Genomic DNA, 21,504 nt, shown 5'->3' with positions numbered 1-21,504 from the left:
CGACGAGGGTGGGATTCGAACCCACGCGTGCAGAGCACAATGGATTAGCAGTCCATCGCCTTAACCACTCGGCCACCTCGTCTGTCACATTGGGTTCATTCTGCCATCCCAGCCATACCTCTGAGTGTATGTGCGCCAGGGCAAGAGTGCACAGGACGTGGAGGGTCTGTGTGCGGGGAGGGTTGATTCCCCCTGCACAGACTTTTGCATACACCCCCTTGTTTGGACACACCCCCTCCCTGTCCCCCGCTTGCCCCATCCGAGTTGGGCTCCGGATGCAGCCAGGGGCGCGGGAGCCCGTCCCGTGCAATAGTCAGAAAACCACCTTCCGACACCCCCGCCGCGCCCCCCTGTCTCCGGCGGGCGGGGCGCGGTGGCGAGTCGGCCTGCAGTGGCTCCTCCCTAGGGCAGGTGGCGCGCTGCCGCCGCGGCGGGCGCCTCCGTTCCCGGCCCCGCGGTGCATGGAAGGGCTGGGGAGCTGCAGCCGCCCGCCTGCCTGCGCCGGTTCCCCGCCGGCGAGCATGGGCGCAGCGCGCCGGGCCTGAGCGGGGAGCCCCGGCCGCGGCCGGTATGCAGGGCCCCGCCAGATGCTCCTTCTTCAAGGCGCTGCTGTGGGCGCTGGCGCTGGTGGCCCTGCTGCAGCTGCTCTACCTGTCCCTGCTCTCGGGGCTCCACGGCCGCCAGCAGCGCTCCCGCTACTCGGAGCTGTTCGGGGGGCGCCGGGGCGAGGCGCCCGGCCGGCCCAGCGAGCAGCAGAAGGAGCAGCTGAAGCGCGCCCTGGCCAGCGGCGGGCGGCTGGATGCCAGTGGCCAGTACCGGATCTATACGGACATGCTGGGGCCCCCGGAGCGGGCGGGGCGGGCGCCCGACCTGGTGCTCGCCACCCACACCAGCCTGAGCAACCTGCACCAGCTGCAGGAGCTGCTGGGGCGCTGGCAGGGCCCGGTCTCTGTGGCGCTTTTTGCGCCGGGCCCCGCCGAGGTGCGCCTGGCCACGCTGATGCTCTACGCCTTGGGGGCGCTGTGCGGGCCAGTGCGGCAGCTGGTGAGTGCCCACCTGGTGTGCCACTCGGGGGACCTGGCCGCCTTCCCCGAGCTGGAGGACCGGGCGGAGTTTGCCCGGCTCAAGGCCTGTGGGGATGTCTTTGCCAAGCTGGCACGTGCTGGGGCGGGCCGGCGTAACTATGCCCTGGGCGCCAACGCTTCATACCCCAACAACCTGCTGCGCAATGTGGCCCGGGGCGCAGCCACTGGGCACTACACTCTCGTGCTGGACGTGGACATGCTGCCCAGCGAGGGGCTGCGTGAGGCCTTCCTGGCACTGGCTGCAACCTTGGGTGCTGAGGGGCCACCAGGCGTCTTCGTGGTGCCCGCCTTTGAGATCCGGCACACCCGGCGCCTCCCAGGTGCCAAGGCCGAGCTACTGCAGCTGTATCAGGTGGGGGAGATCCGGCCATTCTACGAGGAGCTCTGCCCACGCTGCCAGGCCCCCACCAACTACTCACGCTGGCTGAACCTGCCTCTGGGCAGTTCCCTGAATATTGCCTACACCGTGGAGTGGAGGGACCCCTGGGAACCCTTCTACATCAGTGCCATCTCTGTGCCACCGTATGATGAAAGATTCAAGCAGTATGGGTTCAACCGCATCAGCCAGGTACCTACCTCACCGGCTGGGAAGGCATTTGTGCCATGGGAGCCAGCCGCAGATATATGCCCAGCCACCCCAAGAGATGGAGCATGTGTGACCCGTGGGTGAAACAGGTCTGGGAAGTCTCAGGTACTCTGGTGATCACTGGGCACCTCAGGCCATGCTCACTGAGCCTCATAGAGAGCACCCGAACATGGCCCTGTGAGACACATGGGCAGGATGTGAGGAGTGAATATTTCCTTCCCTGCAAGGGGGCTCTGGCCCTGATCCAGGCCTAGCTCAAGAGTACTTGGTGGCTAGTGCGGAGGGGCAGCATCGCAATGTAGGGGACATTGTGCTGCAGGGAGCGGGGTGGGGGATTCAGTAAGAGGTGCTCTCACCTGGCAGTCAGTGCTGTTCTCAATACCCAGGGCTGCACCAGGGCTGCACCCTGATGTGACATCTGTCCAATGAGATGTAAAATGGGCCTTGGCCCCGTGTGCTTACTAATGACCATTTGTCCCTTTTCCTACAGCTCCCATCCAGTGGAGAATTTCCACTTCCTGTCCTGAACTATAGTGTTTGGTGAAGCTGTAAAATAGCCCCCAAATCCCACACTGCATCTGAGCACTGAGTGAGGAATCCCTGTATAAAACAGCTCTAGTGCCCCACCCCAGAGGCAGCTGCATAGCCCCTGCACCGCAGAGTTGGTTGCATCTCAGCGCTGGATGAGGGTTTCCTGTATAAATAGCCCCCACACTCCACTCTAGAGGTGGCTGCTTTTCAGCCCTCAGTGTAACAGAGTGTGGGACACTTTGGAGTCTGGTGGGGGTTACGCTGGTCTCCCCTTCATAGCTCTCATGTCCCCTTTCACAGGCATGTGAGCTCCATGTGGCCGGGTACAGTTTCTCAGTGCTGAACAATGCTTTCCTGGTGCACAAAGGTTTCAAGGTGCCGAGCGAGTTCCATGCACAGAAGGATGCTGAGAATCAGCGCAACAAGGTGCTCTTCCGCCAGTTCAAGCAGGAGCTGAAGCTGAAGTATCCTGGTTCACCGCGCCGGTGCTGATAGTCCTGTCATCTCCGGCACAGCTCCTCAGACCTGCCTTCCCCATGATCCTTCATCTGTAGCTTTGGTGTCATAGTGTTTTGGGGGGGCCCTGCCCAATCTGGGCTTGGAATGCCCCCTCCTTTCCATTGAGTCATTAACCTCCACATTGGACAGAGGTTTATAGTTAGGGGGGAATCTTTCCAGCCACATCACACTGGATCTTTCACCTGCCCCAACCTGTTGCTGGGGTCATGGATTCCTGTATCCCTGTCCCCCAAAATACTTCAGCATTCTCCTCCCCCAGTTTCCTATTGAACAAGAGGCTGTCAGAACCCCCCTGGCCTGCTGCCTGTGTGGGCAGAGGACAGCTGTTTCCTCCCTCTGCAGCTCCCTTATGATTCTTTCCTTCCTTGATCAGGGAGAAAGGGGCTGTTTTGGACTCAGCAGCCCCCTCTCCCTTTCTGTAGGTGGTTATGGGGTGGGAGCTAGTATAGGGATTAGAGAAGTGGGGTGGGGAGTCAGGACTTATGGGATCTTTCCCTTGCTAGGAGAGGAGAGGAGAGTCTAATGGTTAAAGGATGAGGGCTGAAATTTAGGACTCCTGGGTTCTGTTCCCAGTTTTGTCACTGATTCTATTTGCCCTCCACTAAGTCCCCTCCCTTTTCTGCACCTAATTTTTCCCCTTTGTAAGGTGGGAATTAACGCACTGACCTACCTCCTGAGGGCAGGGGGCATGAGGCTTAATTTATGAAGATGCTTATTGCTGCTTGGATGGGACTGGCAGAGTGCTCTTACTCCACTGTAGGAAATGGCCTGGCATTCAGTGCCCCTGAGTGCGAGCCTTGGGTTAGAATAATAAACACTGCAGAGGCCGGGGCGTCTCCTCATGGCTGTGTCCTGCTGTGGGTCCTTTCTGTGGTGCTGGGGGCAGTGGCTGGAACGTATCTGTCCGGCACAGGGCTTGGCTCACTAGATATGGCACTGGTGGGTGGTGCTGACTCCTCAGTGTACCAAAGCAGGGACCTTCCTGCGAATGCACCGCATCCTGCTCAGGATGGGGAGAGGGGAGCTGAGAGCCACACAGCCCTGGCTTCTCTCCAGATACTTGGGTGATGGGGGCAATCCCATGGGTGCCATGACAGCATTGCAGTTGGGCACCATGGCAAAGGGCCAGAGGTACTGTGCTAAGGCTGCACTGGGACTGGGTGCCAAATGTTATGGCAGTGCCACGACTGGTGCTCTGGCAATGCAGCAATGGTGCTGCACCAGGTTGTGATGACATTGTCCAGGAGTCAGCAGGTCCCATGGTACCATGGCAACAACCCGACTAGGTGCCATGGTGAGGTGTCACAAGCAGGTGCCATAGCAACCACAAGACTAGGTGCCATGGCAGCACCAGTTCAGGGCATTCCCCTTAGCCCAACTGTGGGTGAATGTCCCTCACCTCACATTAGGCTGTGTGCCTCCTGTTGCCATGGGAACACGCCCCATCTTCCACTAGCCCATAAAGCCCAGCGCAGTGGGCAGCTAGGAACCATAGAGGCAACGGCGCTCTGGTTAACTGGTCTCCCTGATTGGCTGTCAGAGGATGGGGCGGGGCCAGTAGTTGTGGAGCTTCCGGGTACGGAGAAGCGAAGCGCTCACGGGAGGGAGGCCGCCGGCCTGGGCTCCCCGAGGTACGTGGGGCTCAGAGCAGCGGGAGATGAATTCGTCCCAGCCTCCCTCCATGGGGTGCTGGGTGGTGCATTCCCAGCTGAGATCAATGGAAGCCGGGCTAGAGCGGTGCAGCTCAAGGGGGGAATTCGCTGCCTCCCCTGCTTCTGGAGCTGTTGGTTCCATCCCCATTGAGATCAAGGGAGAGCAGGCCGGCCCATTGCAACCCCTGGGGGAGAACTTACAGTGGTGGCCGGCCCAGACCATTGCAACTCAAAGGGGAGGGTTGCGGCCCCGTATTGTGGGTATTCAGTGATCCATTCCCCGTTTGAAACGCACTGGGGGTGCAGACCATTGTAGGCTGGGAAAGGGTGCCCTATATCCTGCTGTCCCCCATCCTGGGAACCTGAATGGCACCTTCCAAAGCAAACGTAAAGGAACTGGGAGAGAGCAAGACATCTCGTGGGGGGAGGGGAGATTTGCCCTCTCCTGCTGTGAGGGGTTCAGTGGTACCTTCCCCAGCACGGGAATAGAGTAGACGATGTCAGCTGGAGGGGGAAGTTATGGAATTGGTATGTTCCTCAGTTCTCTCAAGTGAGCAGAAGATGAGATATTCCATCCCCATCAAGGGGTGGGGGGAAGAGAGCGTCCCCCAGCATTGCATGTGCACCAGTAACTGGGTCAGACCATGGTTACAGAGCGAGCAGAGGGCTGGGAGCCAGGACTCCTGGGTTCTGTTACTGTCTCTGGCTGTATTCCCAGCCTGCTAACTTCGGTGCCCCAGGGGCCTGGATTGGGACCCACTGTTGGAAGTCAGATCCCTGCTGTGTTGGCGAGGAGGGAGCTCCAGGCTCATGGCAGTGGAACACGGGGGTCATCATGCTGGCTCCAGTGAGGCTAGCACCCATCTCTGCAGTCACATCACATGTCACGACACCACTTCAATAGCAGCTACCAGCTGATAGCACCTCGCTCCCTGACAGAGTGACTGGGCGGCTTTGCGGGGCTCCCTCCGAGGTGGCTGCACATCACAATGCAGTGAGAACAAGGAGTCGCTGGCTCTGGTCTGGCCTCATGGCAGGAGGACTGACTGGTTGAGGATGTGTGGGGGAGGGGAAATAAGACACAGGGCCTGTCTCCTCTAGGAGGCATTGGCTCTGATCCAGCCCCATGTGATATGTATTCAGGACCCACAGGTGGAATAAGTTGTTGGGTCTCATTGTTATTCCCTTTGGAGAAGGCAGCTACTTCCTTGGCCAATAGGAAGCCTTGGGGGCTCAGTGGGCTATGGAGACTGGGATCCACTAGTTGAGGTGGCCTTGGGGCTGAGGGCTTCACATTGGCAGGGCTTGGAGGTTGGAGCTGCCCCGTCCAGACCTATGCTCTGGGCACACAGGGGGTCCCATGGGTTGGGGGGCAGCTGTCCCTGTCCAGGGCCCCCTGCTCTGCATATGATGGAGGAGGGCAGTGGGGGGTGCAGTGAAGTAGGACCCTCCCAGATCACCTGACAATAATCCCTGCCATTGATCACCCAGAGTGCCCATGCCGGTGCACCCGGCGCCCAAGGAGGCGGAGGAGATGGAGGGGGATGGGGACTCGGCACCTGAGCTGAATGGCGAAGAGGAGGAGAGTGAGGAGGAGCATAGTGCCAGCCCCTCTGAATCAGAGGAAGAAAGCTCAGGTACGGGGGTGTGGAAGGGGATATGGGGTGGGGCTTGGCCCTTCATCACAGAGCGGTACGAGGGGGTGGCCCTGCTTCCTAGGTAAGAGCCATGGCCCAGCCAAGTTGGTGTCGTCTCCTCAGACTCCTGAGTTCTGTTCCCAGCTCTGGAAGGAGAGTGGGGTGTAGTGGGCTATAAGGGGATGGGCCTGTGAACCAGGACTCCTGGGTTCTATTTACCCCAAGCTGTGTGTGCGCCCCTGGGTGAGTGTCCTGTCTCTGTGTGCTTCAGTTCCCCGGGTGGTCTGTGTGTGGCACTATGCCCATAGGTGAGCATGGGCTGGAATGTACATGTGCTGTGCCCTACAGAGATGGACGAGGAGGACTGTGAGCGGCGCCGCAGCGAGTGCCTGGATGAGATGTGTGACCTGGAGAAGCAGTTCTCTGAGCTCAAGGAAAAGTGAGTCCCTTGTTGGTTCCCCACCCCTGACATGCCTGTATCTCAGTGCCAGGCGAGGGATCCTGGAATAAACTGCCCCTGCACCCCACCCCAGAGATGGCTGCCTCAGTTCTGGCTGACACGGTGGGCTGGATGGGGCTGGACAGGCCTATGCTGTGCTGGGTGGGGTGGGCAGAGCAGGACCATGATGGGCAGGGCTGGGTGGAGTGGACAGGGCTGTGCTCAGTCCCTGCTGGTGCACCCTTCAGGCTATTCAAGGAGCGGCTGAACCAGGTGAAGGCCAAGCTGGAGGACGTGGCGTCGGGGCGCGCGGCTGAGTACCTCGACCCCCTGGGTGTCCTGCAGAACAACATGAAGATCCGCATCGAGGTGGCTGGTGAGCTCCTGGCCCTGCCCATGTGTTAACTGTATTCCCTGCTGCCCCACAGGGGACTGGTCACACTGCTGAGGAGTTGGGGTGCCAGGGCTCAGTACCAGGGCATGTGGGGAGGGTGGCTGTGTCCCCTGGGTTGTCCACGTCCAGGCAGGCCTCAGAGGGCAGTGACCAGCTCTAAGGGAGCAGCAAGGGTTGAAGGCTCAGGAGCTGGGGGCAGTTGGGCTTGGAGCGGAAATAACAGGGCCCAGATCCAGTGTGCCCAGAGATGAGGGGAGGGAAGGGCTCAGGACGGGAGGATGGATGGCGGGTGGGGGAGGAAGGAGAGGAGAGGGGGTTCAGAAGAAGCATGTGGGGGACTCAGGCCTGCGGGGTGGGGTGGGAATTCAGAGGAGGGTGCTGGCAGGCAGGCCCTGGGAGGGGGCTCAGGGGTAGAGATTCAGGCAGGTGGGGGCAAGGCCCACCTGTGGGAGGAAGGGCTGGGCACAGAGGGCAGGAATTTCACTGGGTCGTGGGAATGATGGCATGAGGCTGGCGGGACCCAAACTAGTGGTAGGAGGGCAGGGACTTGGACCTGGAACCTCCTGGAGGCTGGGAGTTAGCCAGGGTGGGCATCTTGCAGGTCTGTGGTTGGACATGGAGCCAGAGGGGCTGGTGGGTGGGCAGGGGTCACTGGTCCCCCCTCTTGCAGGCATCTACAAGGGGCTGTGCCTGGAGGTGGTCAGGAACAAGCACGAGTGTGAGCTGCAGGGAGCACGCCAGCACCTGGAGGTGAGGGGCCCCATGAACCCCCTCTACTCCTACCAGCCCCTCCAATCCCATTGCTGTGGTCCCCTGCAGGCCCCCATCTACTCCTCCCCAGCCCATGGGGCCCCCTGCCAGAGCCCCCCGATCTTGCCTCTGAGGTGCCCCATGGACTGCCCTGCTCCCTCAGACCCTTCATCCATGTCCCAGCTCCAGATGCCACATCCTGTCTGAGCCCTGTGGCTGACTTCTGCACCCCCAGCATTCCCAGGGAGCACCTGTGGGTGACACCAGCTACTGCAGGGGGGCCAGGAATGGGACCAAATGAGCCGGGTGGGAGCCCACAGCCTGGGGATGAGATCGGGTCTGGCTGCGCCTCCAGGGCCTCCCTAGTGTTCTCTATGCCAAGGGGGTGGGCCCATCCTGGCTGCGCCCCCCGACTCTGTCCTGTCCACACAGAGTGAGAAGCTGCTGCTCTACGACAACATGCAGAGCGAGCTGCTGGAGCGAATCCAGCGCCTGGAGGATGATCGGCAGAGCATCGACATCACCTCAGGTCAGTGAGCCCCGGGGCCTCCCTTGACTCCCCTCCCCCACTGCCGTTCTCCATGTCGCCTGGCCATCCAGGGTGCCTTTAACCTGCTTTTACTTCAGTGTGCCGCCACAATCATCCCCAGCTTGATGCCCCCTGCCACACCGCTGCTGCCCCCCATAGGGTCCTTCCCCCCCAGTCCTCAGTGTCACACACCCCTGCATCCCCATTACAAAGGCAGCCCTGTCCAAGGTCCTTGCAGCCCATGGATCAGACCAACGGGTCCATCCTCCCAGCATTCTAGTGTTGTTCCCGCTTTCTAGCTGTTCCTTTGTTCCATGTGTGAGGTGAGTTTGCTGGGTCTCAGCCCAGTCCCCAGGATCACTGCCCCCTCACTCCTGGCACAAACCACTCCCCTCATCCCTGTCCCCAGGGGGCACTAACTTCTCCTGCACTGGCAGCCCCAGTGGAGAGGGAGGATTGAGTCCCCTTTGCCCCCCAGAGGCATCCCTGTGGTGTAGGGGGGAGGGAGAGAGCAGGCTGCTGCCAAGCAGGACCCTCCCCCAGCCTGGTGGGAGGGACTGTCCTCTCTGACCCTTGTCCTCTCCTCCTGGGTTAGAGTGGTGGGACGACAAGCTGCGCCCCAAGAACAGTCTCAAGAAGTGGGATCCCTTCCGGCCCGCCAAGAGGAAGAAAGCACCGCTTGTGTCTGATATCCTTATGCTGGTATTCCCTCCCTCTGCAGGGCGTGGGGCAGGGACCATGCTGGGGTCCCCCCACACACACACACACTCTGCTGGTATTTCCCCGCTGGCCATGCTGGTATCTCCTCCCCCAGAACAGACCCATCCCGCCAGGCGTCCCATCAGCCCTGGCCCCGACCCTTCCAGTCCCAGTAGTGACGTTGGGGAAAGGGAGGGCTGGGATGTCTGGCCCAGGGGCTCCCCTCTCTGCCGTGCCCTGTGGCAGGGAGTCCTGTTGCCTCCTGCCTGGCTAGCTGCTACTGTTCCCCCCTGTCATCCTGATGCTGCTTCCTCCCCAAGTTGGTGTGGGAGGGAATGGGGCTAAATGATCACCATGGCTGCGTATGGCTGCATGCCCTTAACGTGCCCCTCACGCCCCTACATCGTCTACATGCTGCGGGACATCGACATCCTGGAAGACTGGACGGCCATCAAAAAGGTGAGGTTGACCCACAGGACACCTGGGTCCCTTAATAACCCGCATTCCCTTGCACACCACTGGCCACCCCTGCAATGCCTGAGTCCCTGAAACCCCATCCCCCCGGCCCATCCCTCAGCAGCACTGCAGGACCTCTGAATCCCTTAATAACCCCCACTCCCTCACATACCCCTGGCCACCCCACACAATGCTTGGGTCCCTTAAGCCCCTCCCACAAACACGTGTCCCCTGGCTGCCCCACAGGCTGCCTAGGTCCCTTAATAACCACTCTTCCTACACACCTTTAGTTGTTCTGAACAATAATAATCCCCCTCCTAGCTCTGCCGTTTGGGATCAAACATGGAAATGAGATTATTTTCATATATATTCTTAATATGCCCTTTAAAAAGTCACCATTTGCATAGCTGGGAGCCAGGACTCCTGGGATCTGTCTGTGGCTCTGGGAGCAGAGTGGGTGGGGTCTAGTGGGCTAGAGTGATGGGGAGGGTGGGGCTGGGAACCAAGCCTCCTGGGTTTTATCCCCAGCTCTGGGTGGAGAGTAGGGGCTGGGAGTCAGGACTTCCTGGTTCTGTTCACTGATGCTGAGTGAGTCCCTTACCCTGTGTCTCAGTTTCCCAATCTGTCTCACAGGCTAATGCTGGCATCCTTCCTGGGGGACCAGCATGGGTGGGGTCTGCATAGCTCTGTGAGCAGCAGCGGGGGTGGAGTGCGCTCCCTGTGTAAGCCCCTTTAATCGTCTTGTCTCTCCCTACAGGCTAAAGCAGCCGTGTCGCCCCAGAAGAGAAAATCAGACGGTAAGAGCTGGGGAAGGTATAAGATATGGGGCATTTCCTCTCTAGGGGCACCAGCTCCAGTCTGGCCCCAGGTCAGGGAAGTGGCTGGCTCAGGTGTTCAGGAAGTGGGGTGCAGGGTCTTTCCACCTAGGGGCTCTGGCTCTGACCTGGGCCCCACTGAATCCCAGTTGGGTCCCTCCTGCCCCTTCATGGCTCCTCGCCTGCCATCTTGCTGCTCTCCACCACCCTGCACAGATCCCCCTTGCCACCTCTGGTCTCCCCCAGTGCCTCAGCCAGGACATGAGCTAACCTGGCCCTGCAGCTGCCAGCAGGGCCCATCCTCAGGGCAGGTCCCACTCCCCGGTATGTGGGGCTGTGCCTGCCCCCCTAGCATTGACCACCTCCTTCCCCCCAGTGCTGGTGAAGGTGGAGAAACTGGGGGCCCAGTTCTCAGCCCGCTGCGAGGACGGGCGGCTGCATTACGAGGGTGAGATCTACAGCAAAGGGCAGAGCGTCATCCTGGAGGTCGGGGACGAGGCGCCTGCGCAGTGAGTGGCCAGGGACTGGCTGGCTGGAGGTAATGGGGCACAGGGCCTTTTCCCTCGAGGAGGCGCTAGCTCTGATCCAGCCCCAAGGTGGAGGACTGGCTGGCTTGGGGGCAGGGAATGGGATAGCGGGTTGTTCTCTCTATGGGGGGTGCTGGCTCCGATCCAGCCCCAAGGCGGGGGACTGGCTGGCTCGGGGGGCAGGGAATGGCATAGGGGGCCATTCTTGCTATGGGGGTGCTGACTTGGGAAAGGGAATAGGATAGCGGGCTGTTCTCTCTATGGGAGGTGCTGGCTCCGATCCAGCCCCAAGGCGGGAGACTGGCTGGCTCAGGGGGGCAGGGAATGGGATAGGGGGCTGTTCTCTCTATGGGGGGGGCTGGCTCAGGGGGCAGGGAATGGGACGGGGCCGTTCTCTCTGTGGGAGGGCTGGCTCAGGGGGCATGGATAGGGGGCTGTTCTCTCTACAAGGGGTGTTGACTCCAATCCAGCCCCAAGATGGGGGACTGGCTGGCTCGGGGGCTGGGAATGTGATAGGGGGCCATTCTCTCTAGGGTGGTGCTGGGTCCGATCCAGCCCCAGGGCAGAGGGTCTGGCTGGCTCAGAGCGGGGGGGAATGGGATACAGGGCCTTTCCCCGTAGGGAGTACTGGCTCCAATCCAGTCCCAGGGCGGGGGGACTGACTGTGCCCCCTGCTCTCCCCTGCAGGGCAGTGATCACAGCTGTCAGCACCGGGGAGGTCTGGCTGCGCCGGGAGGATGGCACCAAGACCAAAATCTACGTCTCGCAGCTGCAGAAGGGCAAGTACTCGGTGCACAAGGCCTGAGCGGGCCCTCTCGTGGCTCAGCCCTGCGGCTCAGCCCTGCGGCTCGGCACAGGCCTCCTCCTGGAAACCAACGGCCCACGGACCCTCCCTGGCACACTGAGTGGCTGGACTTGCTCTCCCCTTGCACTAGGACTCAGATGGAGAGGTCTCTGGGGCACTGCCCGGCGGGGTGTTCCCATGGCCAGCGCTCCCGCCTCAGATCCCTGCAGACAGGCCAGCACGAGGCTTCACCGCTCGCTTCCCTCGCTAGGACTCTGGTGTTTGTAGCAATCTTGGGGGGCTGGCACGTAAACCCCAGTGCCTGGGGCCATTGTGCCCCCCAGGGAAATAGGGGTGCTGATTCCAGGGGCTTCAGCAGGAAAAGCCCTGGGCCTTGGCCAGCCCCCTGGAAGCATTCACATTAAAAACAAAGTGAAATGTACAAAATCTTGGCCCTTTGATTCATTTCAGTGTGTGATGGGGAGTGGGACATGGGGCTTTTCTCTTCTAGGGGATATCAGCTCCGTTCCAGCCCAAGGGTGGGATGGGGAGGGGGGGTGAGAGGGGTGTCCCCTTGCTGGGGCACAGAGGGTTCCCAGCTCTAAGCCTCCCCCAAGCTGTGTGCGCCGTCCCTTGTCTCTGAGCCCTGCCAGAACAGCTGGCCACAACCCCTTTGGGGGGGGGGGGGGGTCACTGCAGCGTCAGGGCACCCCCTGACTCCAACCTGCTCTGATTCTGGGACACACACCCTGGCTTCTTTCCCTGAAGTGGCAGCCCCTGTGTAACACCCCCCCGCAACTCTCCCAGCCTGCACTGTTGCCCCTTCTCCAGCCTTCCTTCCCCTGGGGAAAGACAGCCCCCCCCCCCCGCCCCCAGGCCCTGGCCAAACCACAGTGCTGGGAGCTGCTCAGGTGGCTGACAGCCTGGGGGCCTCATGTCTAGGCCATGCCCATTCTCAAACAGGCCTCTCCCAGCACACCAAGAAGTGCAGCTGCCTGCACCCCTCCACCTCTGCTCAGCAGAGCAAGGGGGAAAATGAACGGGGGATCCCTTCCCGTCACTTCTGCATGAGCCCAGCCAGAGCTGCACCCCAACTTCACAGGCTCTGGAGAGACTACAAGGGCCTTAGGGTGAGTGGGACTGGGTCACACGGGCAGATCTGTCACAAACCTGGGAATCCCACCCCAATCTCCTTGGTTCTGCCCCGTAGTGGACTTTCAAACCCTCCTGCTAACTGCCCACAGGGGGTCTGTACTAGCCCCTCCCCACATCGGGGCTTTAGTCTGCCACCCCAGAGTTGTGCAGAGAACTGATCTGGATTCCAACACCCCACTACCCTCCCCATGGCTCAGCTCCCTTCTCTGGATGCCCAGCTGATTGGGGTCTGGGATCCAGGACTCCTGTGTTCTATCCTCAGTTTTGGAAGGACTGTGGGGTCCACTGGGTTGGGGAGGGGGGTTCTGGCTGGAAGCCAGGACCCCTAGGTTCTCTTCCCAGTTGGCTAACTGACAGCGGCAGAGTCCCCTCCCCTGTTTGTGCCTCAGTTTTCCTCCCTGTATTGGAAGCCTCCCTGATGTCAGGGTGAGGGGATAGGGCATCTGGGCAGGGCTCGTGGGTGGGGGCTGCGGACAGATATACAACCCAGGATAAAGCAAGTCCCCAGGGATGGTGCCCAGGACCCTTGGTGTCTGGGGGTGGCCAGGCAGCTGCCAGGTTTGGCTGGCAGTCCAGACATGCTCAGAGCCCAGTGCATCTGAGTCCGACGTGAGAGCAAAGGGAATAATGAATTAATAACGACGCTGCAGGCAGCGAAGGCGTAGTGGGAAGGGGGCACTGCCAGGTAAGGTAGGGGGCATTGGGATGGGGCACTGGGGACTCCCCCAGGCCGAGCCGCAATGTCAGCTCCATTCACATGAAAACTTCACTCCTGGGAAGGAGGGAGCAGCCCAGCAGCTATTTATAGCTCGGGATCTGGCAGTGGGGGGGCTGAGGTGGGGGGTGGGATCTGGGAGGGAGCTGAGATCGGGGAGAGGAGCTGGGATCTGGCTTGGTTCTGATGGATCTTCCATTTCTTTCTAATTCCCCCCCTCCATCTCCTGTCCTGCCCCCCCACCCCCCATTTCCCTGTGATTATACACACACAATTACACACCTGGCCTGCAGCCCTGAGATTGACCTTTCTCTCCCATCTGGAGGAGAAATAGGGTCTCTAGTGCTTAGAACAGGGTGCTGGGCGCCAGGCCTCCTGGGTTCTAGCCCTGGCTCGGGGAAGAGAGGGGTCTAGTGAGTGAGAGCAGCGGGCTAGGAGCTAGGACGCCTGGGTTCTGTTCTTAGCTCAGGGATTGGGGTCTAGTGGGGTAGAGCAGAGGGGCTGAAAACCACTCCTCCTGAGCTCTATCCGCATCTCGCTTGAGCAGCACCCTTCTCCGTGCCTCAGTTTACCCCTGTACAAAATGGGCAGGCTGAGAGGCTGGCGTCTGTGTCCCTCGGTTCCCCCTGCCCGGGGGGCTGGGTTGCTGGCTGATTAGATCTGCGCCCCCGCATGGGCTGTGCCAGCCCCGAGAGCTTTGCCTTGGAAACGTGACTGCGCCACGGCGGGGGGGAGCCCGTCTGTCCCTGCCTGGGGCTGGCTCAGCCCTGTGCCAGGGCTGGGTGTGACGGTGAGTCAGAGCCGACGCGCGCATTCCTGGCCCGGCACGAACCGCTCCCCTGTCCCGCGGAGCCGGGGCACTGTGTAGCCGCTGCCGCAGCCCGCCCTGTGTAGCAATCCCGTCCCGGTACAAACAGCCCCCCGCGCACCACCCCAGAGCCGGCTGCATCTCAGCGCCTCGCCAGGGCTCCTTGCCCTGGGGAGAAGCATATTCCCAGCAAGGGCCACGTGGGTCTGAGTCGTGCCCCTTCCTGCTTTTCTTGCAGCTTCCCGGTAGCGTTTCAGGGCTGGCGTCAGGCTGGGCCGGGCTGCCCCGCACTCAGCCGCCCCTGGGGGGCCCAAAGGAGTTGGTACCAGGGGAAGCGGGGGGTCCGCTAAGGGTTAACAGCAGCTCCTGTTTCTGGCAGAGGGAGCCGGTCTCCGCAACCTGGTCACCCAGCCGAGATGGAGCCCCCGGACCAGCCGGACGGGTATGGCAGAGGGGCCTGGGGATGGGGAGGTAGGGGGAGCCAGGACTCCTGAATTCTGTTCCAGGGGGGAGATAGTGGGTTAAAACAGGTGGGGCTGGGAACCCGGACTCCTGGGTTCTATGCTCTGGCCCTTAGTGCTAGGGGCTCCCTGCCCTCCTCACAGCTCTGTCTCCCTCCCCAGTCTGGGGTGTGGCCCTGTGTACGATGTCCCAGACCCACACGCCTTCCCCCAGCCCAGGCCAGCACGGGGGTCTCCGAACAACGTCAGCCTCCTGGATCGTCTGCTCCTCACCCAGTCTGTCTGGCTGCAGCTGAGCCTCAACTCTGCCACCGCCCTGCACATCCTGCAGCGTGAGCCCCCAGGGGTGAGGGCTCAGGGGTGCCTCTGCCCTGCTGGGCTGGATACTGGGAGAGATGGGTCCATTGGGCTGAAGGGGGGCGGGGTATCATGCAGGAAGAGCCTCTGCGGCTCATCTGGGGAGGGGAATGATACTGGGCTGGATGGGTCCACTAGGGTTGGGGGACAAAACCTAGGCCTGATGGGTCTATGGGTCTAATGGGGGGAACCCATGCTAGATGGGTCGATGGGGCGGATGGTGGGGAACCCATGCTAGATGGGTCTAATGCGGGGAATCCATGCTTGTTGGGTCCCTGGGTCTAATGGGAGGGGAACCCATGCTAGATAGGTCCATGGGACGGATGGGGGGGCAGAATCCTACACTGGATGGCTCCATGGGGCTGAGCAGGGAAGGGGATGGATATCGAGAAATGTTCCAAGTCCCCAACCCTTGCGTAGCCCCTGGTGACGGGTGCCTCATTCTTGCCCCAGACATTCCTGGTGCGCCAATCGAACACACGCCGATGCCGGGTGCTCTGCTTGCGCCTCCAGGATGATTTGGCCCCGGCCTTCGTCGCTAGCTACTGCCTGCAGGAGAGAGCAGCAGGTAGGGACGCGTCTGCACTGCCCTGTGCCCCCTAGGGAGCACCACGTCTTCACACAGCCCTGCGTCTGGGGCCCTACTGAGCCCCCCAGCTCCCTGCAGCACGGTGCCCCCTAGCGCTGCACTTGGCCAGTAGACAAATACTGACTGCCAGGGGACAGCGCCTCCTAGCGCTGCAGGGGCTGAGGGTCCTTCTCTTTGCAGGCATCTCTCTAGAGGGCTCATCCTGGAGCTTCCCAGACCTGCTGCACCTGGTGGCCTTCTACTGCCTGAGCCGGTGAGTGGGAGGATAGGGGGGATGCCAAAATCTGAGCCCCCAAGCTCCAGCTCTCCCTTGCTCCCAGTAGACTGAGATCCTGAAGTGGCTGGGACAGTGGGGGACAGCGGAGGGGTTATAGGACAAAGGGCATTGGGGCAGCCCTGGGGGAGAGGGCAAAGGGCGGAAGACGATTGGGGGAGTGCCCAAGGGGGAGGGGGTGGGGCAGAATGGAATTGGGGGAGTGCTCCTGGGGGAGGGGGTGGGGCACGGATCACTTGCTGGAAGGTTCTCTGCACCTTGAAGTCTTTAAACCATGATTTGAGGACTTCAATGACTCTGACACAAGTTTGATACAGGAGTGAGTGGGTGAGATTCTGTTGTCTGCATTGTGCAGGAGGTCAAACTAGGTGATCATAATGGTCCCTTCTGACCTTAAAGTCTATGATTCTATGATTCTAAGCCTTGTGGCTTGCATCCAGCGCCATGTGGATTTATTATGAGGGCAAGTAAATTATTGCAATAGGCATGAAAATACATTCTCTAGAGTTTTCAAGAATTCATGACTTTGACCAGCCTGAGTGTTACTGATGGGGCTTTCCAGGACCCAAACCCGTCTGACTGCTCCATGCCAAAGTGCACTCTCACACTATGCCCTTAGTTGACAACACCTATCTGTGTGAAAAGCCTATTCTGTAATCAGACTGTCCTCTGTTTTGGATCCCTTTTGTCAAGAAGATGGAGCACAGCTGTGCCATCAGCCTTCTCTCAGAGGGGAAAGAGGAAAGCTGGATGATGATTCTCTGTGCTGCAGCAATGCCAAGGCACTACAGCATGTTGCCTTGTAGTCTAGGATGGACAGTCCTCCTGTGGCAAGTGGAAGGGATGGATGAGGTGAGGGCGATGTTGGAAGCTGGCCACGGCTATGTGATTTAAGAACCTAGCATTTTAGTGAAGCCTGAGATATTTAAAAAGCTTTATGTGCAGGGATGACCTCACTCTCTGCTGAAATGTAACCACTTCTGAGGTGAAACAAATCAGTGGTTAACTTTGAAAATCCTTGACATCGCTACACAAGAGTTTAGGGCAGGAATTGAAGAAAAATTTCATATCCAAGTGAAACTTCATAGGGAATTTAGGGAGGCAGAATAGAATAATCAGAATTGGAATTGGTCCAGAACATTGGAGTTAAACACCCCTGGTCTTACAGAAGTATACCTTACATCCCTTGATGACCACAAGTGGCCAGGACCTCAGTTTTACAATACACTGCCTTCAACACCATAGTGGGACATTGGGTCAGTAAGAAGACCTGTCAACTGATTCATCACCACTTCCTGCAGAGCCCTAGAAGTCTCGTATCTTAAGTATTGACTGGGCCTGGCTTTGCTTTAACTTATGGGAAGATGACAAGATCACAGCCTGAAGTGATACAGCTGCACTCTCAGCTTGTGGAGTGTTGTGAGGGAGGAGATATGCAGGCCATGGCTGTAATACAGTGTGAAGACATCTGAGACTGGCATAGTACAGGGTGCAGTCAGAAGCTGGCACTGGTAGTGATGCAGTAGGAGTGTGGGGTGTTAAACAAGTGCTACCTTTATTTGCCATTATTATCGTGAAGGATTTAGGCATAGATTCTCAGGCCAGAAGGGACCATTGTGATTATCTTAAATATATTCCGTCAACATTATTACCTTTATCAACCAAACTTGTAATCTCATACAAAAAAAAGAAATCTGAACTCAGCTTTCATTGATGCAGAATTGGTGGCACTTTCGTATATGTTACAGAGCTAGAGGATCTGGATGAAATCACCTCTTGTCCTTTGTTTCAGCAGCACTGAGCTGGATGCCTCTTAATTCAGATCCCTAAGAGGCAACATTCAACATCTAGATTTATAGCTTCTGAGGCCAGAAGGGACCATTGTGATCATCTAGTCCAACCTCCTGTATAACCAGTGTTTCTCAAATGCAGCCACCATGGCTGCATGTGGCCATCGGGGACTTTTCTTGTAGCCACAGCCTCCTGGGCCGTGAGTGTGGGGTGGGGTGGGGGAACAGCGGTCCCCTCCCCCAGGGCAGCCAGCAGTGATTGAGCCCTGCCCACCTCTGGAAACATAAGAGCTGGAGGAGCAGGCACCCAGTGAGTTCCCCACTTTCCCTGGGCCAGTAGGGTCAAGCTTCAGACCCTGAGTGGTGGGTGGAAGGCTCTAGCCATGGGGCTTAAGGCTCCGTTCCCAGGCATACGGTGGCATGCTCTGGCCCCAAGGTCACACCCCCCTACCATACCCCTGGCTCTCGCTGCCTACTCCAGTGCCCCTGACCCCTGCTGCCTCCATATCCACCTCCCCATCCAGGGCCTAATTTGTCTTCAGGCTTACCAGGGCTGAGTAAGTTTGCTGTGAAAAGTGATATTTGTATGTTTGTTAATACAACTTTTCACAGCAGACTTAGTGACTAGCGAGTCTAAAAAAAAAAAGACATGACAAGAATCTGCAAAGCACCCTTATTTGTGTTTCTATTCTGTTTAGGTCAGGGGTGGGCAAACTATGGCCCGCGGGCTGAATCCGGCCCTTCAGACATTTTAATCTGGTCCTCAAGCTCCTGCCAGGGAGTGGGGTCCTGGGCTTGCCCCACTCCACGTGTGCTGTGGCTCCCAGAAACACCAGCATGTCCCCACTCCGGCTCCTATGTATGGGGCAACCAGGGGGCTCCACACGCTCCCCCTGCAGACGGGGCAGTCCACAGAGCCACCTGACCGCGCATCCATGTAGGAGCCGGAGGGGGGACATGCCGCTGCTTCCAGGAGCTGCTTGAGGTAAGCACTGCCCAGAGCCTCTACCCCTGACCCCCTCCAGCGCTTCAACCTCCCTGCCCCAGCCCTGTTCCCCCTCCCACCCTCCGAACCCCTCGGTTTCACCTTCCTGCACCCCAGAGCCTGCACCCNCCCATGCCTCCCAGGCTTCTGGGATCTCTCCCCGATCCCTGCCCAGCCTGTGCTCTCCATGCTGCCCCCACCCCTCTGCTGCTGGGAGCCCCCCTCCCCCAGCTCGTGCTCCCAATGCCACCTGCCTCCCCTACTGCCAGGACTGCCCCCCCCGATCCCCCCTATGTTCCTGCTACATCCCTACCAGCACCCACTCACTTGTCCCCTCTTCCCCCAGATGGGAGCTATGGGGCGGACGAGTTCTTGCCGTTTCTGAGCTTCCTCCTGGCTCAGTGCGACCTGCCCCAGCTGCTCATGGAGGCTGAGTACATGATGGAGCTGATGGAGCCCAGCCAGCTCCTGGGGGAAGGTAAGGGAGACCCCTAGGCCCTCCACTACCCCTTTTCCTTGTCCCCTTGAGCCAGCCAGTCCCCTCACCTTGGGGCCAGATCAGAGATGGTGCCCCCTAGAGAGGAAAATCCCTGAGTCTGTTTACGTCTCTAAATGGGGGGAACCCACCTAACCATCTCAACATGAGCTCTCAGTGTGGCATTGTGGCCAAAAGGGTTAATGTGATCCTGGGGTGTGTAAACAGGGGAATCTTGACTAGGAGAAGGGAGGTTCTGTTACCTCCGTGCGTGGCGTTGGTGCGGCCACTGCTGGAATCCTGCGTCCAGTCCTGGTGCCCACAATGCAAGAGGGACGCTGATAAATTGGCGGGCTCAGAGAAGAGCCACAAGCATGACTAGAGGCTCAGAGAACATGCCTCAGAGTGAGAGACCCCAGGAGTTTGATCTGTTCAGTTTAACAGAGAAAAGGCTAGGAGTGATCCCAGTCTAAGTACCTACGTGGGGAACAGAAACGGGAGAGCAGACAGCTCTTCAGTCTAGCAGCCAAAGGCCTAGCGAGCACCAAGGGCTGGAAGCTGAATCTGGACAAATTCAGACCAGCAATAAGGTGGACATCTGTAAGTGAGGGGAATTCACCAGGGGCAGAGCCTCCCAAGGGCTGGATTCTCCCTCGCTGGCAGTGTTTTTCTGAGGTCCACGCTAGTTCCTCCAGGAATCAATTCAGGGCAGCCCTGTGCAGAGAAGTGGGCAGGCTAGAGAATATCCATGGGCCCTTCTGGCCTGACAATCTCCGCCCCATCTTCCCCCAGGGGGCTATTACCTGACCACTCTCCAGGCCAGCCTGGCCCTGTTGGGACATTTCCATGAAGAGGAGCCGAGGGAGCTGCGCCCCGATGTCCAGAGAGCACTGAGCTGGCAGCACCAGAGCCAGTCAGGGCGGCCCCCTGGCAGCCCGTGCCAGGTATGTGGGGAGGTGCTCTGGGGGGAGTCACTGACGGGGACTCCCTGCTGCCCACCCAGTCCCTGCCCCCTCCCCACCCGTCTCCTGTCTACTCTCCCCTCCATCCCTACCCTCTTCCTCACCCCTCCCCGCTGCCTGCACAATCCCCCACCATCACCCCTCACACCTGCTCAGTCTCTATCCCCCATGTCATCCCCATCTGCCTCAGTGCCCACTCAGTCCCTGCCCCCATCCCAATTGATCCCTGCCACTCTTAGTCCCTCCCCCTCTCTCCCCCCACATGCCCACTCAGTCCCTGACTTGCTTTGCCTTCCAGGACCCACAGCCTGAGAAAACCAAGGCCCCCTGCAGTGGGTGCCACTCCACCACACCTGCACTGGGAGCCCAGGGGACAGCGGAGCAGCTGCAGGGGCACCCCACAGACAACAGTCTCCCCCTGCACCCTGAGGGACATCACCAGCCCCAGGAGCACCTAGCTCAGCACCGCCACTCCAGGGAGATGAGACCTGGGCTGGGACCCCCACACAGGTTGCTCCGCGAAGGGGCTATCGACCTGGATGAACCCCTCTGACTTGGGATGCCTGGTTCTGTCCCAGCTCTAGGAGGGGAGTGTAGTCTAATAGGTTAGAGCAGCGGGGCTGGGAGTGAGGTCTCCTGGGTTCTAGTCCAAGCTTTGCCGTGACTGGCTTTATGACCATGTCCCTCTTTGGTGCCTCAGTTTCCCCCTTCTGTAAAACAGGGTGAATAAGACCTGCAGCAGTGTGGAAGGGATGTCTGTCCCAGGTAGCCCCTCCCTGTTCTACTCTCAGAGGGAAGGGATTCTGGGGGAGCCTTTTCCTCACTCAGGGGGTGGGGCAGGGAGTATCAGCTTGTGACAATCACTCCTGACTTGAATAAGAGTCAGTTAAATGCCGAAAGAGAGAGCAGGAGAGAGAGATTCTTTCTCTAGTGACACAGAGGATCAATGTACATACTCCAGGGGGATTTGCTGGCACAAAAACCTCTTCTGCTGATGCTATTTTTGTAGGGCCTACTTAATTAAATATTTTTTGGGGGAAAAATTCATTTATTTTTATTCTCCCAAAAGCGACATGGCTGTTTGTCCGAGGCCTCAAATATACGATGTTCATATATTACAAGAAAAGGAGTTCTGTAACAAAATGCTCTTGTATCAATATTATTGTAGGACCTACTTTATTTACTATTTGTAAAAAAAATATTTACTTTGTTCGAAGAGTGGCATTCTTTGTTTTTAACTTGAGTCTGGTTTTTTTTATTTATATTATCGTAGGGTCTGCTTTATTGGCTGAACAACGTGCAATCTGTTTAGCTGTCTCTATCTGTAACAAGATAACTGTTGAACACTGCGTACAATCAATTCCAGTATTTCCAGGAATGTTCTAGGCAGCAATGGGCCAGAGCTGATGGATGTTGGTGAAAATCAGAGAAACCAAAAGGGGAAAATGGGAGGCCCCTGGAACCTCAGCATCCAATAGCAAAGCCATGGCTTCAAGTCCCTCTGCTGCTGACAACGATTAACACCTTCCA

At 58.9% G+C, this 21,504-nt stretch overlaps 3 protein-coding genes and 1 non-coding gene across 4 annotated transcripts; 3 read left to right on the top strand and 1 right to left on the bottom strand.

The window, feature by feature from the left end:
• Positions 1-82, bottom strand: TRNAS-GCU (transfer RNA serine (anticodon GCU)). Its single transcript has one exon. It is a non-coding gene; the product is annotated as a tRNA-Ser (tRNA).
• A 430-nt stretch (positions 83-512) lies between these two features.
• B4GAT1 (beta-1,4-glucuronyltransferase 1) lies at positions 513-3,571 on the top strand. Its single transcript, XM_032804167.2, has 2 exons — positions 513-1,653; positions 2,503-3,571. The coding sequence occupies exons 1-2, from the start codon at positions 571-573 to the stop codon at positions 2,692-2,694; spliced, it is 1,275 nt and encodes a 424-aa protein (XP_032660058.1). The 5' UTR covers positions 513-570; the 3' UTR covers positions 2,695-3,571.
• A 344-nt stretch (positions 3,572-3,915) lies between these two features.
• On the top strand, positions 3,916-11,850 carry BRMS1 (BRMS1 transcriptional repressor and anoikis regulator). The gene is made up of 11 exons (XM_032804166.2): positions 3,916-4,352; positions 5,865-6,010; positions 6,359-6,449; positions 6,698-6,825; positions 7,514-7,593; positions 8,026-8,122; positions 8,718-8,810; positions 9,216-9,280; positions 10,035-10,074; positions 10,469-10,601; positions 11,307-11,850. The coding sequence occupies exons 1-11, from the start codon at positions 3,931-3,933 to the stop codon at positions 11,422-11,424; spliced, it is 1,413 nt and encodes a 470-aa protein (XP_032660057.2). The 5' UTR covers positions 3,916-3,930; the 3' UTR covers positions 11,425-11,850.
• Positions 11,851-14,554: 2,704 nt separating this feature from the next.
• RIN1 (Ras and Rab interactor 1) lies at positions 14,555-21,219 on the top strand. Its single transcript, XM_032804309.2, has 7 exons — positions 14,555-14,888; positions 15,353-15,467; positions 15,669-15,741; positions 17,695-17,752; positions 18,769-19,015; positions 19,805-19,956; positions 20,273-21,219. Exons 1-7 carry the CDS (start codon positions 14,643-14,645, stop codon positions 20,525-20,527), a joined length of 1,146 nt encoding a protein of 381 aa, XP_032660200.2. The 5' UTR covers positions 14,555-14,642; the 3' UTR covers positions 20,528-21,219.
• Positions 21,220-21,504: the final 285 nt, after the last annotated feature.

Source organism: Chelonoidis abingdonii, chromosome 17 (assembly GCF_003597395.2).
Source record: "Chelonoidis abingdonii isolate Lonesome George chromosome 17, CheloAbing_2.0, whole genome shotgun sequence".
Classification (NCBI taxonomy): Eukaryota; Metazoa; Chordata; order Testudines; family Testudinidae; genus Chelonoidis; species Chelonoidis abingdonii.
This window is presented reverse-complemented; position numbering and strand designations above follow the sequence as displayed.